Here is a 14,330-nt window from a genome sequence, read left to right as displayed (position 1 = left end):
TAACTAATGCCCAAAAATAGCCGATCTACAAGCTCACAACACATTGCAGAGCGACGTGTTGTGAGCTTGAGCTTGTAGATTTTCGGTGCGTAGCATGCTTTCACAGAAGACACGCTACATTGGGCATTGGCATTGGCTTCTATATGGAATCCAAATTGTTATGATATGATCTGAGTGCCTATGCTGTGGATGACTGGAATCAATTAATCAGTCGGTGACTCTATTTTAAGAACTTAAGAACATACCTGTCCCAGGTTATTATATCCATATTTAGCAGCCAGTCTGTCCGCCTCTCCGTGTCCTCCTGTCACGCGCACGGCCCAGTGGTTTGTATAGACGCTGCGGGGGTGAGACAGTGACTGACACACTGATGATGAGAATAACATCAACAACAACACATGGCCACAGAACAAGCGCATTCGGATTGCCATTGCTAAGGAAATAATAGGCTATCCTACAAAAAAAATCTAATAAAGTTGTCCAAAAGTGTTGAATTAAAAGAAAAAAGAAAATCTCAATTAAAGTCGGTATAGTAGGCCGCCTATATTACATCCGAATTCAACACTTCACTGGAATGCTGTTTGTCTTAAGTTGTCCCAGCATTTTGTTTTTGTTGTCTTTATCGCCGCACCATGTAGTAGGCTAGAATCCTCTCTCTCCGTCTGTCTGTCTGTCTGTCTGTCTGTCTGTGACTGTCTGTCTGGCAGCATAGAACGCAATTCATTTCATGATAAAAAGTTCGAAAACATGATCCATGATTTGTTCCTCGATCTGCTCTGCACGGAGCGGTGGAGTCCACGGAGCGCTAGTCCACATCCACACCACACACTCCACTCCACAGACCATGTGGGACCACGTACGGTACGGGGCGAGTGAGTGAGTCTCTGCAGCGCAGATCAAAGCCACACTGTGATGATGATGATGGTGGTGGGGGGGGGGGGGGGGGGGGGGTCGGTGCTTGCTCTGTTCACGACTCCAACCATTCAATTCAATTCAATTCAATTCAATTAACAATTAACACAAATAAAAAGGTTTCCGAGGCTACAGTGACACGGGACGACAGCAGACGGGACGGGGGTCGCTGTGACCTGAATTTGGCTTCATCATTTTGAACAAAGAAATTATTCTTCACTGTCTAGGGTCCAGAGTATAGTGAGAGACCAAACCAGCCAAATCCTCCATGCATCCATGATGGGAAATGTGCATGTTTTGTTACTTAATTGTAGCCTAAAATCACTGGTTCTCAAAGTGGGGTCCGGGGACCGCCGCCAGGGGTCCTAATTATTGAGGCTTGGGGGGTTGCCCTGGGCCGGGTCTCCATGGAGCCAAATTGATATTAGGAAGCAAATTGACCCTTTATGTGTCTTTAACTCGACCAGAGAGTGTACAACAGTACAAATGAACACTGATGACACTACAGCGCCCATTGGGGTCCAGGGGTATCAAAGTGGTGTCTAATGGGGGTCCGTGATGGCCTAATGCATGTCAAACTGGGGGTCCTTGAAATGATCATTTTTGAGATTCACTGATGTAGCTGCACGTAAAAAAGAAAACCTTTGTGGGCTAATAATATACATAATTTTGGAGGGGCTTATTGACATAAAAAGGGAGAAAGGTTTGATAACCACTGGCCTAAATGTCCCCTAACGGGGGCCTGCAACCTAGTTTTTCACATGAAGTGCGATACAGTGTGCCATATATAATTATGACACCACATCAAAATGTAATATTCCCAACTGATTTTGATTGGCCATACTGTAGGATACACATTACAACCTTAGAAATATGTTATTTCACATCAGGATGTAATGATCATTAAACTAAAGCAATAACCTGCCTGTCTGCCAGAATCCCTCCCCAGTCATGAGTTAGGCGTTTGAATACACAATTATGTTCAGGGTGTAATTTGAAGATAACTGACTAAACCTTTTTGGAATATTTCATTTTAAAAGAAAGAAAAAAAAACTTCTTATGCCAGTGTGCCCGTGATCACACTCCCCTGTGCCAATGTTGGCCTAAGATTGCCTATACCCCTGCCCTATAGGCTGCTGGGGATTTACTGTGGAGTGGATAACAGCAATTAAATAAAGTTAGGGGGGGGGGGGGGTGTCTGACGCAAGACAGATATAGGGTCAATGGCCAAACGGTCAAATAACGGCCCTGCTGGGAACTGTTTTCTCAAAATCATGATTGTAAAATTCTGCACAAGGAAATATAGGCTATAGAGACAAATAACGTATATATTTCACCGCCACAACCTTTCACTTTCAGCCTCTCTCATGCAGTCTGAATACAAATTCTTATTGAGTTTTAATGCAACCCTTATGGGCTGACTTTTCCACACATTAAATAAACTAGAGCGGTGCCCGGCCGAACGATGCAAGTTGGAAATGCATCCCCACCCAGTTATTATGTCTGTGTCCCTTTTATGCCCATATATGGAGTTCTTTGTCAGCCATGCCCAAATGTCAGAACAGGCCAGCTCCATACAGTATATGGAGCCAGGGCAGTGGCCCTGTACAGAGGGTAACAGAGCCTGGGCAGAGGCCTTTTGTGTCGGTTCTGGACAACCGTGGGCCAGACCGACTCAAGGCCGGGCACTGCACTCCCTGTGGTGGTGTTGAACGTTTGTGTCAAATTTGAAGTCTGTGGGTCAAGATCTATCCACACTTTTCCTGGGCTGTGTGTGCTCCAGTTCCTGTTGATTTCATTGGATATCATTGGTCATCTGACCAGTTTCATTGGCTTTTATTGGATCAAATCGACAGGAACTGGAGCACACACAGCCCAGGAAAAGTGTGGATAGACAAGTTCAGAAACGGGTTTCATGGTCGCAGCTAACGTATTTTCTGTAGGCGGAGACGACATATCTGCGGTGGAAACAGGCAGGCCTTCTACTACATTGAATGGTAGAGTGACTGCTCAAACGTTACTCTTTTACCAGCTTTTTACTACTAACATTCACATACATACACTAACATTACAAAGATGCCCAGAACATCGGGATGAACCTGTAGTTTATGGCTGCTCCAACAGTAGTGGCAACATTCAACTTTGGAGAGAAACAGAATGTCAAAAAATACACTCCGGTGGCTGAGACCAGAGCCATAGAGTAAAGGTTCAGACGAAGCAGTGAAAGGTCCTGAAAGATACATAACGTAAGTCTTACACAATACCCAATATTTCTGTTGTATGAACACGAGGCTGCTGTACTTTATACCTCATACTAAGCATTTAAAGTGTGAGGTATAAAGTACAGCAGCCTTGTGTTCGACACATATAACATTTTGTCTGTGTATGGACTGAATATACAATGCAAAAATGTGGGCGAAAAATTGCCAAATTTGAGGTGAATTATATCAAGCCAGTCATTACCGTATTTAACTGACATATCCTAGTGGTCCAGAGCTAATTTGTGTTATTGAGAATCACTGATCTATTCTTTTCACATGGTTCCCCAGGTTATTCTGTTCTTTGGGTGGTTAGTGTGGGTGGGTGACTGCAAGTGTTAGTGGGTGTGTGGGTCAGTAGGTGACTGCATGGTGAGTGTGCCAACCCACGTCTCCATGTTCATCCTATATAGCCAGAGATCTTTCCTCTGCCCTCACTTTCCTGTCTCTCACTGTCCTATGTAAATAAAGCAAAAACAAAACTATCCTGATAAGAACATTAAATACTGTAAATGATATACTGTATGCATGCTTTGTGGTTTATGCATGTTTATAATTCCTATACAATTCATACAGCTGCCTCATCACTTAATCATGTTTCAGTGACATTTTGAGTGTGTGCGTGTGTGTGTGTGCGTGCGTGCGTGCGTGCGTGCGTGCGTGCGTGCGTGTGTGCGTGTGTGTGTGTGTGTGTGTGTGTGTGTGTGTGTGTGTGTGTGTGTGTGCATGCACAGCGACCTTACAAAGACCAGTAGTTGCATAGGCCTACTGTTTGGCAGGTCTCTGCCCTGGCACATGCCCCGTCGTATATTGGCAGACTGCTGGCAGGGCGATTTTTGAAGTTCTCAGGTGGGTAGGTGTCACCGAGCAATAACTCAGCTATTTCTACAAACGCTCTGCACAGTGCACATACACGTGGCTTTTTATGTCTGGCTGGAGAGCCGGTGTGAACGAACATGTGTGGTTCTCAAAGTTATTAAAGGACCAAGCAGACCTGAAAGGACTTAGTCCTCTATTGTTTTTTTCTCCTCCTTCTCTTTCCACAGTTCTGGCTGAACCGTGCAGTCGGTTTTCGCGAAATTTGGAGATATGGTAGAGGGCCATGCCAAATGGTGAGGATGCGAAGCCCACAACCATTGGCCAAAGGGTGGCGCTATAGCACTCAATTGAAAATGCTAACTTTGACCATGCATAGCTCATGAACCGTTTGACCGTGAGCAATGAATCTTTGATACACATATGCGTCTCCTCATGCCAAACAAGTAGCGTGCTCTTACTTTTGACCTCTGACCTCTAGATCACCCGCCATTTTGAATTATATGAAAATCAATTAAAATGCATCTCCTCCCAGGATCTTTGATCAAAATGCACGAAAAGTTCAACACGTGAACTTTGGACCTATACGGATTTTTTTTGTGTGAAAAAAACGAAGGTTTTATGAGCCATTGCCGTTTTGTGCCCTTTTGTCCCTTATACATACTGTACATGCAGTGTCATATGCTTTTGCAACTTTACAGTATGGCAGAGGGTCATGCCAAATAGCACTGAAACCAGCCTTAAAAAAACATGAACAGCGAAACACACTGTAGTAATGAATAATGGACCAGGACAAACATAATTGTCATCACAAACACTGAATGATTCTGCTGTTAACAATAGAACAACTGATTGTGTCTGGATAGCGGAGTCGGTAGAGCTACCAACTTTGGAACACAAGGTCATGGGTTCAAATCTGGGCACTGTCAACTTAGTGTATGACGCTTGGTTTGGTGCTGAAAGTTTGCTAGAAGTCCTGGGAACTGATGGTGTTAGTTTATTATACCCCACTACAATTACAGCATTTGATAGCTTTAGTAATCGTTCATGCAGATTTTATTGTTAATACAAAAATGGTTACAAAGTAACAAAGCTGATCTGTGATGTGACGTGTTTTATGAGCATGTGTCAGTGTAGCAGAGTGGCTCAGAGCCTCTGCCTGATGGCCTCAAAAGTCTAATATCTCCCCAGGTCCAGAGGGATATCCCTTTGGTCTAGTGGTTAAGATGTTGGTCTTTCTAGCAGGAGGCCCGAGTTCGAATCCCCGGCGTTACATTTGTGCCGTGACCCGGATCAGGTTTCTCGAGTGGCTCAGAGCCTTATAAGACTGATATCCCTTCAGTCTAGTGGTTAAAATCCCAGGTGTTACACATGTAGATCACTCTGTGGATCTATAAAGACACTGGCCCAGGACAGACTGAAGTGGAGATCCTTTGTTGCTGCCCTACATGCCAGCCGGCATAAAGTGGTTTTCAACCAGTGGTCCTTGGGGGAGTTCCAGGTGGTCTCCAGCTAAATGATGGAGTTGGTAACAAAATGGACCCTTATTGTCTCCACCAGGCCGAAGGCATGGGGGGAGAGTATGTTTTGCACTCCGTCCGTCCGTCCGTCCGTCCGTCCGTCCGTCCGTCCGTCCGTCCGTCCGTCCGTGTGTGTGTGTGTCCGTCCGTGTGTCCGTGAGCAGCTAATCTCGGCCACCGTTAACCCCGTCGATGCCAAATTTTGCACACACACTCCCTGGATGCCAACGATGAACCTCTGCCCCAAACTTTCCAGAACGGCCTGTTATAGCGCCACCAGGAGGCCGCTTTGTGCAAAACAAGTTTTTGCACAGTACACCTACAGATTTTGTCCAAACATCACGCAAATTGGTACACAGTCTCTCTAGAGCCATTAAACGAAACCGGTCTTTCAGATTTCTCACACTCCATCCTGATTGGTTAAGATTGGCTTCCAAAGTTCACAGGAGTGCTCAGTTTCAAACAAAATGCTGCAAATCATGAACACATCGCGTGATTTCCGTGAAATTGTGCACCCACATTCCCACTAGGTCGAGGACAAAATGCCACATGAACAATTTCAACTCAGCCTCAAGGTGGCGCTATAACTGGCCGAAAAGTGTTTTTACCTCTAACTGCACGGATCTGTGGATAACTTTGTATGCCAACTCCCTAGAGGCCAAGGAAAAACCTTTGTCTGGAATTTTTCAAATCTGCTCTTTATAGCGCCACCAGGAGGCCGACATATGTAAAACACATTTTCTATTATTACTCCTTCAGATTTTATCCAAATTTCACGCAAATCGGTACACATGATCTCCATAGTCATGTGATCAAGACAGGTTTGTTTGATTTCTCATATTCCATCCTGATTGGCCACGATTGGCTCCTACAGTTTTCAGGAGTAGCCCGCTTTGTACAAATCGCCACAACTCCTCAACGCAGCGTCCGATTGCGATGAAACTGTGCACGCATATTCCCACTAGGCTGAGGAAGAATCCTGGTGGAGACCTGTGCCCAGAAGGGCACTTTTTCTAGTTGGATCTCTTGCGAGCATAAAACCTCTTGAGACCAAACAACTGGACCCTGATGGGTCCATTTGGTTTCAGTTTAGGCAAGAGTTAAATTAGTGTTATAATACTTTCAGAGTACTTTTACTTTTACTACTTTAAGTACATTTTCATGCCAATACTTATGCCAATACTTTTGTACATTTTGAATTCCGGACTTTACCACCACTGCTAAAAGTAGGCTATCAACATTATTGCCAGTCACTCTGAAAGGAGACACTTTGAACAACAACTTGTTGTCATGACACTCTGCTGCCACCTTGTGTCCAAAACTACAACAACAGTAGAGTAGAGCAGAGCAGTGGTTTTCAACACTTTTTAATTGTAAATGAAGTAATGCAGATGTTTAACATTAATTAACTCTGAGAGAATACAATGAAACCAAATGGACCCGTATTATAGTTATTTTACACTCTCAAGAGTTAAACATAAGGGTCCTTTAGACAAGGCGGTGATCTGAGCACTCAAAAGGTTAAATTGAGGAGAGGGTGGATAAAAATAGATTTACTTATTTTATTATACTTTATTTATAAAAGTTAAAAGAGGCCGACTCTAAACGAGTTTTCATCAGGGCAAGTATATGAAGGGTCCATTTGGTTACCAACTCTCCATCATTTAGCTGGGGACCACCTGGTGTCCCCGGACCACTGGTTGAAAACCACTGTAGTTTAACAGTATTAAAATAATTATCCATCCATCCATCCATCCACCTTCAACCGCTTATCCGTAGTCAGCTGGTCGCGCGGGCAACAGCTCCACAAAGAGCTCCAGACTTCCCTATCCAGAGCAACATTACTGACTTCCTCCTGGGGGATCCTGAGACATTCCAAGGCCAGTGAGTCGATGTGTTTCCTGCAACTGCGCCTTGATCTGCCCCGGTGTCTCCTCCCAGTGGGACGTGCCTCGAGGACCTCCCTAGGGAGACACCCAAGAGGCATCCTAACCAGATGCCCGAACCACCTAAGCTGGCTCCTTTCCAGGGGAAGAAGCAGCGACTCTACTCCGAGTCTCTCTCGCGTGACTTCTCACCATATCTCTAAGGGAGAAGGCCAGTCACCCATCGAAGAAAACATTTTCTTGGACGGCCGCTTGTATTCGGCCACTTGAATTCGCGACCTTATACTTTCAGTCATGACCCACACTTCATGACCATAGGTGAGAGTAGGAACAAAGATTGCTCGGTAGACAGAGAGCTTTGCCTTCTGGCTCCAATTCCCCGGCCAATCTCCTTCTCCGTCCTCGCCTCACTTGTGTACAAGACCCTGAGATGCTTAAACTCCTTCACCTGGGGTAATGCTTCATTCCCCACACGGACAGTCCGGACTGCACTTAGAGTATAGATATATATACTCTATGGGACTGCACTTAGAGTATATACTCTATGGGACTGCACAATCCACCCATTTCCTGCTGAGACAGTAAGATTTTATTCATATGTCTCCATTGTGTGGGATCAGTAAGAGCTGGTTGTCGATGATGGCAACTCACACTAGGATGTCAGCTAAGAACTTGAAGAACTTTGCAGATTATAAATGTACGTGTTTTGAGATAAATTAATCTCTCAGCCATTGTGTATGGGAGGGCGGGGTGGGTGATTTCCATCTCATAAGAATTAGACGTCTTGCCAGTAGTGTTACAAAGGCTATAATGTCTGCATGGGCTCTAGACAGTGGCAGTTGAGAAATGCCAAACAGCGCTGTAATGGCGTTAGGCACTATAAGTGTCCCAATTTTTTAAGTTTTTCATGAGGTGACAGGAAGTACACCCTGGAGTCGTTTTTATGTGCAATGGTGTATTTACTTTGTATTTAGGGTTTCTTCCTGGAGGCTGAACCCTTGACAGTCAAACGGGCCAATGAAATAAACAGTAATATAGTGACATCACACTATCAGCCCCTCCCCTAACCCAAAATCATACAACTACAGCTGTGCAGGGTGCAGCTTCAGTTCAGGTGGATCACCACCCATGACCACCCACCAGGCAAACCAGGCATACAAAAGAATTTGTCTCTGTGACACATCTAGGGGCCGCAATCTGCATTCAAAGACAATTTTGACATAATATTGCTAATAGCAGCTTGAATAGTTACTTTGTAGGTTTTGATTATTATAACAAAACATACATTAAACCACCGCCATTTGAAAACAGCCGATCTACAAGCTCACATATCTATGAAACAGGACATTCTGCATAAAGAGTAGCCTATACTTTCTTCTTTTGGTACTTTAAGTTCATTTTGATGCCAATACTTTTACCAACGTGAATTTTTAATTCTGGGCTTTTACATGTAACAGATACTATATCTGTATACTTCTACAACTACATTACAGTATTGATACTTTTACTTACAGTAAAGTTTATTTATTTGTGGTGTGTGTGTGTGTGTGTGTGTGTGTGTGTGTGTGTGTGTGTGTGTGTGTGTGTGTGTGTGTGTGTGTGTGTGTGTGTGTGTGTGTGTGGGGGGGGGGGGGGGGCTACTAACACTGTTTAGACTGGGTAAGCATACTAACACTGTTTAGACACAGCCTGGGTCAGCCTACTAACACTGTTTAGACACAGCCTGGGTCAGCCTACTAATAAGAAACAGAAGGGCTTTTGAGCGGGGCTCTCTTCAAGGTGGCTGAAATCTGTTGGCTCTCGAGGGGCTACGCCTCACAGAGGTTGCCGGGGGGACCTCCATGGCAACCACGGACGCATTCAGAGGCTCTGGTTGATATTCCGTGTGTCTACTTCTGACTGCTGCCATAGATAAAAAGTTGAAATAGTAGTGGAAAAGCTGTGTCTGCAGTCGGGGTTGAATTGAGTTGAGTTGAGTTTACAGAAGGATTCCTTCAAAGACAAAGAAAGCAGCTGTACCTTTCTTTCTTTAAGTCACCATTGTCACCAAAGCAATCTTCACACCTGACTGTTTTTATACACCAAAGAATCCAGAATTAAGTATTTGACTGACAGACAATTATACACAATTAAGGGGCACGGTGGCACAGTTGGTAGTGCTGTCGCCTCACAGCTAGAAGGTCCTGGGCTCGATTCCCGCTCGGGGCGCTGTGGGTGCTGGCGGCGTGTTTCCTCCTCCGCGTCATCAGTGCCCATACCCGAAGGCGGGTTTGGCGAAAGGGCCTTTCTGTGTGGAGTTTGCATGTTCTCCCCGTGTCCCCTAGGGTAGCTACCCTCACAAAAACATGCAGTAATCCTGGTCTCTAAACTGCCTCCCCCTGGCCAGCCGGGGCGCCTGATGGAGGGGAAAGGAACTGGTTGGAATAACGTGTTCCTTCCACGCGCTACGTCCAACCAGGGAAACTCCCCCCTGTCAGGTGTAAAGGAGCAACTTGGACACTCAAGCATGAAGGAAGCATGAGTTAAGTCCGTTGCTCTCCCCAGGTTGGTGGAGGGTGTGTAGAGCCCAGGATCACATTAGATGATTGACACAGGGGTGAAAAATGGGTTACAAAATCGTGGGGGAAATAAAAAGACAATTATACACAATTAAATGCTGACTGGAGGCCAGCGATCCATTTAGATTGCCAGATTTTCTTCTATTCCACAAGAACTGTGTGGTATAATAAAAATCAAATCACACCCTTGTGAAGTGAGGGGCGCTCTTATCATTGTACATCATTGAACATCTTCACATCCCATGTCCAGCATTAAATGTTTGTTTACACTATGACGTAAAAATGGCCATGGATTATCAATGGCTTTTAATGTTTGCGTTAGGACAACCTTTTCAGGCCCTTATCAAATTATAGAGTGATTCTCCTTGAGCTTCTTGGCCATTTTGTTGCATGAGCTACCAAATTTACTCACCGTTTTTAAACTTTAAAGATGGAGTGCCACAATTTTTGTATTTTTCCAGCTTTTCATGTGTCTATAGGGTGACAGTACTTCATTAGACACCCTGGAGTCGTTTTTATGTGCAATGGTGTAATAACTTTGTATTTAGGGTTTCTTCCTGGAGGCTGAACACTTGACGGTCAAACGGGCCAATGAAGTAAACACGGATAGTGTGACGTAAAAAATTTGCACGCACACACGCACCTCCCCCTCTATATATATTTTTAAATACGACAACCTCTGTGGGCGGAGCTGCCTGCCACATACACACGTGTGAACTGAACGGTGCAGCCAGTTTGCTGCTCTGTGCAGCAGATTTTCAAACAGTCATTTCACACATTACCAGTTCACAGCAGAGCAGACTGTTTTTCGTTAGATTGGAAGCAAGTAAATGTTCACGTCGGGTCCTCAGGATAATCAATGAAACCACAACAAACCAGCCTCCTACCTGCTCTGCTGTATAGTTGCTGTTGTTGTTCTCAAGGAGTAGGTTGTTTCTTTTATAATCACAGTGGTCGGGCTTTGATACAGAGTGTAGTGTCACAGTGCATTATTGTTGGCTGTTGTAGTCAATATGTAGGTCCTAATACGTATACGAGGCTGTAAAGTCAAGAATTAGAATCTGTTGTGTCGCGCTGGAAGTCATGTTGCCATGTCTGGCTATTACAAGCGACTTGGGCTTGTTTTCATATAAGTAACTTTCAGGGGAGATGTGGTTGACTTGACCAATGGTTCATGTGAAGAGACCCTCAAATTAATATGTTGTTAAAAGGATTGGTGTTGTTGAAACGTTTTCATAAATATTCAAGGCAATATCTGTGACTTATTTTTGTGGACTTGGCCGCTTGTTTATTTAAATCTGGCGACTTTTGCTCAATGCAGTCAGAAGGAACATTCATGTTGTAAATTGAGTTTGATCAGAGCAAGAGTGGAGAGTCTTTTCTGTCCAGAGCATCATGTGCCTAGGGCAGTGCAAGTGTTTTGGACAGTTTTAATGCCAGGGTGCTTAGCTGGAGGAAATCAATAGCCTACAATATATTGGGAAATTAATAAAATTATTCATGCTAAATGATCTATCAAATTAATTGTTTCTGCTGTTAAACTATGATTTAATTGCATGATGAGCTGAGCTGATTGTGACAATAGGGTCAATATAATTGGAGGAAATAAATAAATGATTATAAATAATCAGAAAAAACAGATCTGATATGGTATGGATGCGTGGATTATATGCCTATACATGGATGGTGGCAGTATAAGTGCATAATGGTGCTTATACGATATCTCAGAAATATGGGAAGTGTTCACTTCTAACATTCACAAAAACATGAGTTCTTGTTACATTACAGACACCAATTTGTCATTTTGTAAACAAAAGGGCAGAGCCATGGGCTGTCCTTTTATAAGGAGGGGGAGGGACTAGGACAAGTGGGTGGTCTTAAAGGAGGAGGCGGAGGGACTGGATTAGGTGGGTGGTGCTACGGTTAAACTCACGCATACCTAATGAACTGGTGGGTGTGTCCACATAAAACCATAATTTTAACAAATACTGTACACTTTTTTGAAAAAATTATACCTCATATACACCTAAATACACCTGATGATCATGTTTAAGTGTGGAAAAAAATCACGGCACTCCATCTTTAACTTTATTTTCCACTCTTACTTTGGGAGTAGGACTACATTACGACATTTGTCAATCTGACATGACATGACATGACATTTGTTTATTAGTTTGTTGTAGCTAATTGGATGTTGTTGGTTACGTAACCAATCTATGTTTTACAATCGTTTATAAAGACATAAATTCCCTTGCAGGGACTATTCAATTATAGTTATAGAAGAGTCAAGACAGAAAATTGGACAGAGGTTGTAGCAAAGGGTCAAAAGACCAATTATTCAAGCGTTACTGAATTTCCAAATCACACACATCGACCAAGACAGACAGACAATATAATAGGGCAACCAAATGTCCAACGACGTCCCTGGTATATAGACCCTTTCTGTTTTCGTGAGAATTCTGCCATTTTAACAGTTTTGAACCCGAACAGAAATTAACCTGGGTGTTCTATGGCTCAGTATGTGAAATACTTTGCAATGTATGTATAACGGGCTATTCTGTGCTATATGATTCTTCACAAATTCGGCAACATGGTAGAGGGCCGTGAGAATCCCTCAGGATCTGATTGAAGCTCACACTCATTCGTCAAAAGACCTATGACATTTAGATCTCCAGTTTTAGGTGATAAGGTGACCACCGGGTGCCGAAACGGTGGTCACAAATAATTAATTAATTACCACCGCGGCACGGCGTGACGTCGAGTTGTTCTTTTCGGTGGTCACCTTATCACCAAAAAACAATTCAACCAGCAGTTTACTAACCATGAAAGAAATGGTTTTGTAATTCTGTTGATGAGCATCGAAATAAACTAAACTATAAACTAAACTTCATGGGTGTGTCAACCTCTGCTGATTAATCACGTGACTTGTGTATCGTCAGATACACGAGGAAACACGAGTTCTGGTACATGACATGTATCTAGTCAATCATCAGCCTGTCGATTGATTAGATCAGATATTGACACTCAGGTAACATGTCTAAGGTCCAAACACCCCAAGCTGTGGATTTCAACTATAGGCTAGAGCAGTGATTCCCAAAGTGGGGTCCGGGGACCCCTAGGGGTCCTTGAGGGAGTTGCAGGGGGTCCCCAGCTAAATAATAGTTAGGAACCAAATGTACCCTTATGCTAGCCTGGTTAATAAACCAGACTAATATCGCACGGACCGCGGGATATTAGTCTGGGGAGGCTCAGCTTGGATTTCATTTCCAGGGAAACATTTTCTCTTTGACGCAATTGGTCAGAGCTACTCTCAGTCAAAGGGCTCAAGCATTGAAAGTCACTGTACCAAAGCCCGCCCATATTGCATACCGTGTCCCGATTGGCCGCCCACATTCTCTGGTGTAGGAAATGGGCGTACAATTGAGCCTCTCCAGACCGAAATCCGCCGGCAGGCAATTTATTTTTGCCAACGGCTGATTCGGTCTGGTTTATTAACCAGGCTACCCTTATGCGACTGTAACTATGACGGGTCCTCCATTTGTACACGCTCAGAGTTAAATTAACTTTGATTTTACAATATAAATTGGGGGTCCCAGAGATAGAAATGCCATTAAATGGGGGACCGTAGCCTAATTCAGGTCAAACCGGGGGCCCTTGAAGTTGAAATGAAAATGGTTGAAAATCACTGCTAGAGCCGTAAAAATCTTCTTTTATGGGGGTCCTTGGCATATCTTTTCTAATGGGGGTCTGCAGACTAATTCATTTGGGGGTCCTTGACGCATGACAAGGTTTGGAACCATTGGGCTAGAGAGGTCAGGGGTCATCAACATCACCATGTTGCATCCATTTATTTATTTATAGGATAGGCTATTTGAAATTATTAATATTGAAATGATTGAAATTATACTATAGAACAATAAACAACGTCTGTGTGTTCCCATGCATCCGCCATCTAGTATCTGAGCGTGAATAACGCACAGACATTTTCAATCAATAATCAAACACACAGAGGACTCATGCAAGTGCAGTTCATAATAATCCCCTGTGGGTGGCGCTTCACTGCAGGGCAGGGTAAACGTTTTCTGTCAGTTTTTCCTGATGCATTTGGTGTTATGGACTGAATTATGTCATCTTAAAATAATAATAATAATAATAATAATAATAATAATAATAATAATAATAATCACTTGCAACAAATCAATTTAACACACACACACACACACACACACACACACACACACACACACACACACACACACACAGAAGAGAGAGAGAGAGAGAGAGAGAGAGAGAGAGAGCAAGCGAGGGAACTCATTCAAGTGTGTCTAAGACATTTGGGGACTTACCCGGAAACCAAACTTTTTTTTTCTTCGAACTTTT

At 43.6% G+C, this 14,330-nt stretch overlaps 1 protein-coding gene across 1 annotated transcript in view; it reads right to left on the bottom strand.

Moving 5' to 3' along the window:
- The window catches only part of pcsk6 (proprotein convertase subtilisin/kexin type 6), a 79,451-nt gene extending 78,597 nt beyond the window's left edge, over positions 1-854 (bottom strand). Inside the window, exon 1 of the mRNA XM_083792301.1 lies at positions 246-854. Coding sequence (XP_083648427.1) covers positions 246-431 — 186 coding nt within the window. The 5' untranslated portion in view covers positions 432-854. The remainder of the gene's footprint in view (positions 1-245) is intronic.
- Between the last annotated feature and the right edge of the window lie 13,476 nt (positions 855-14,330).

Source organism: Protomyctophum parallelum, assembly GCF_964188405.1.
Source record: "Protomyctophum parallelum genome assembly, chromosome: 2".
Classification (NCBI taxonomy): Eukaryota; Metazoa; Chordata; class Actinopteri; order Myctophiformes; family Myctophidae; genus Protomyctophum; species Protomyctophum parallelum.
This window is presented reverse-complemented; position numbering and strand designations above follow the sequence as displayed.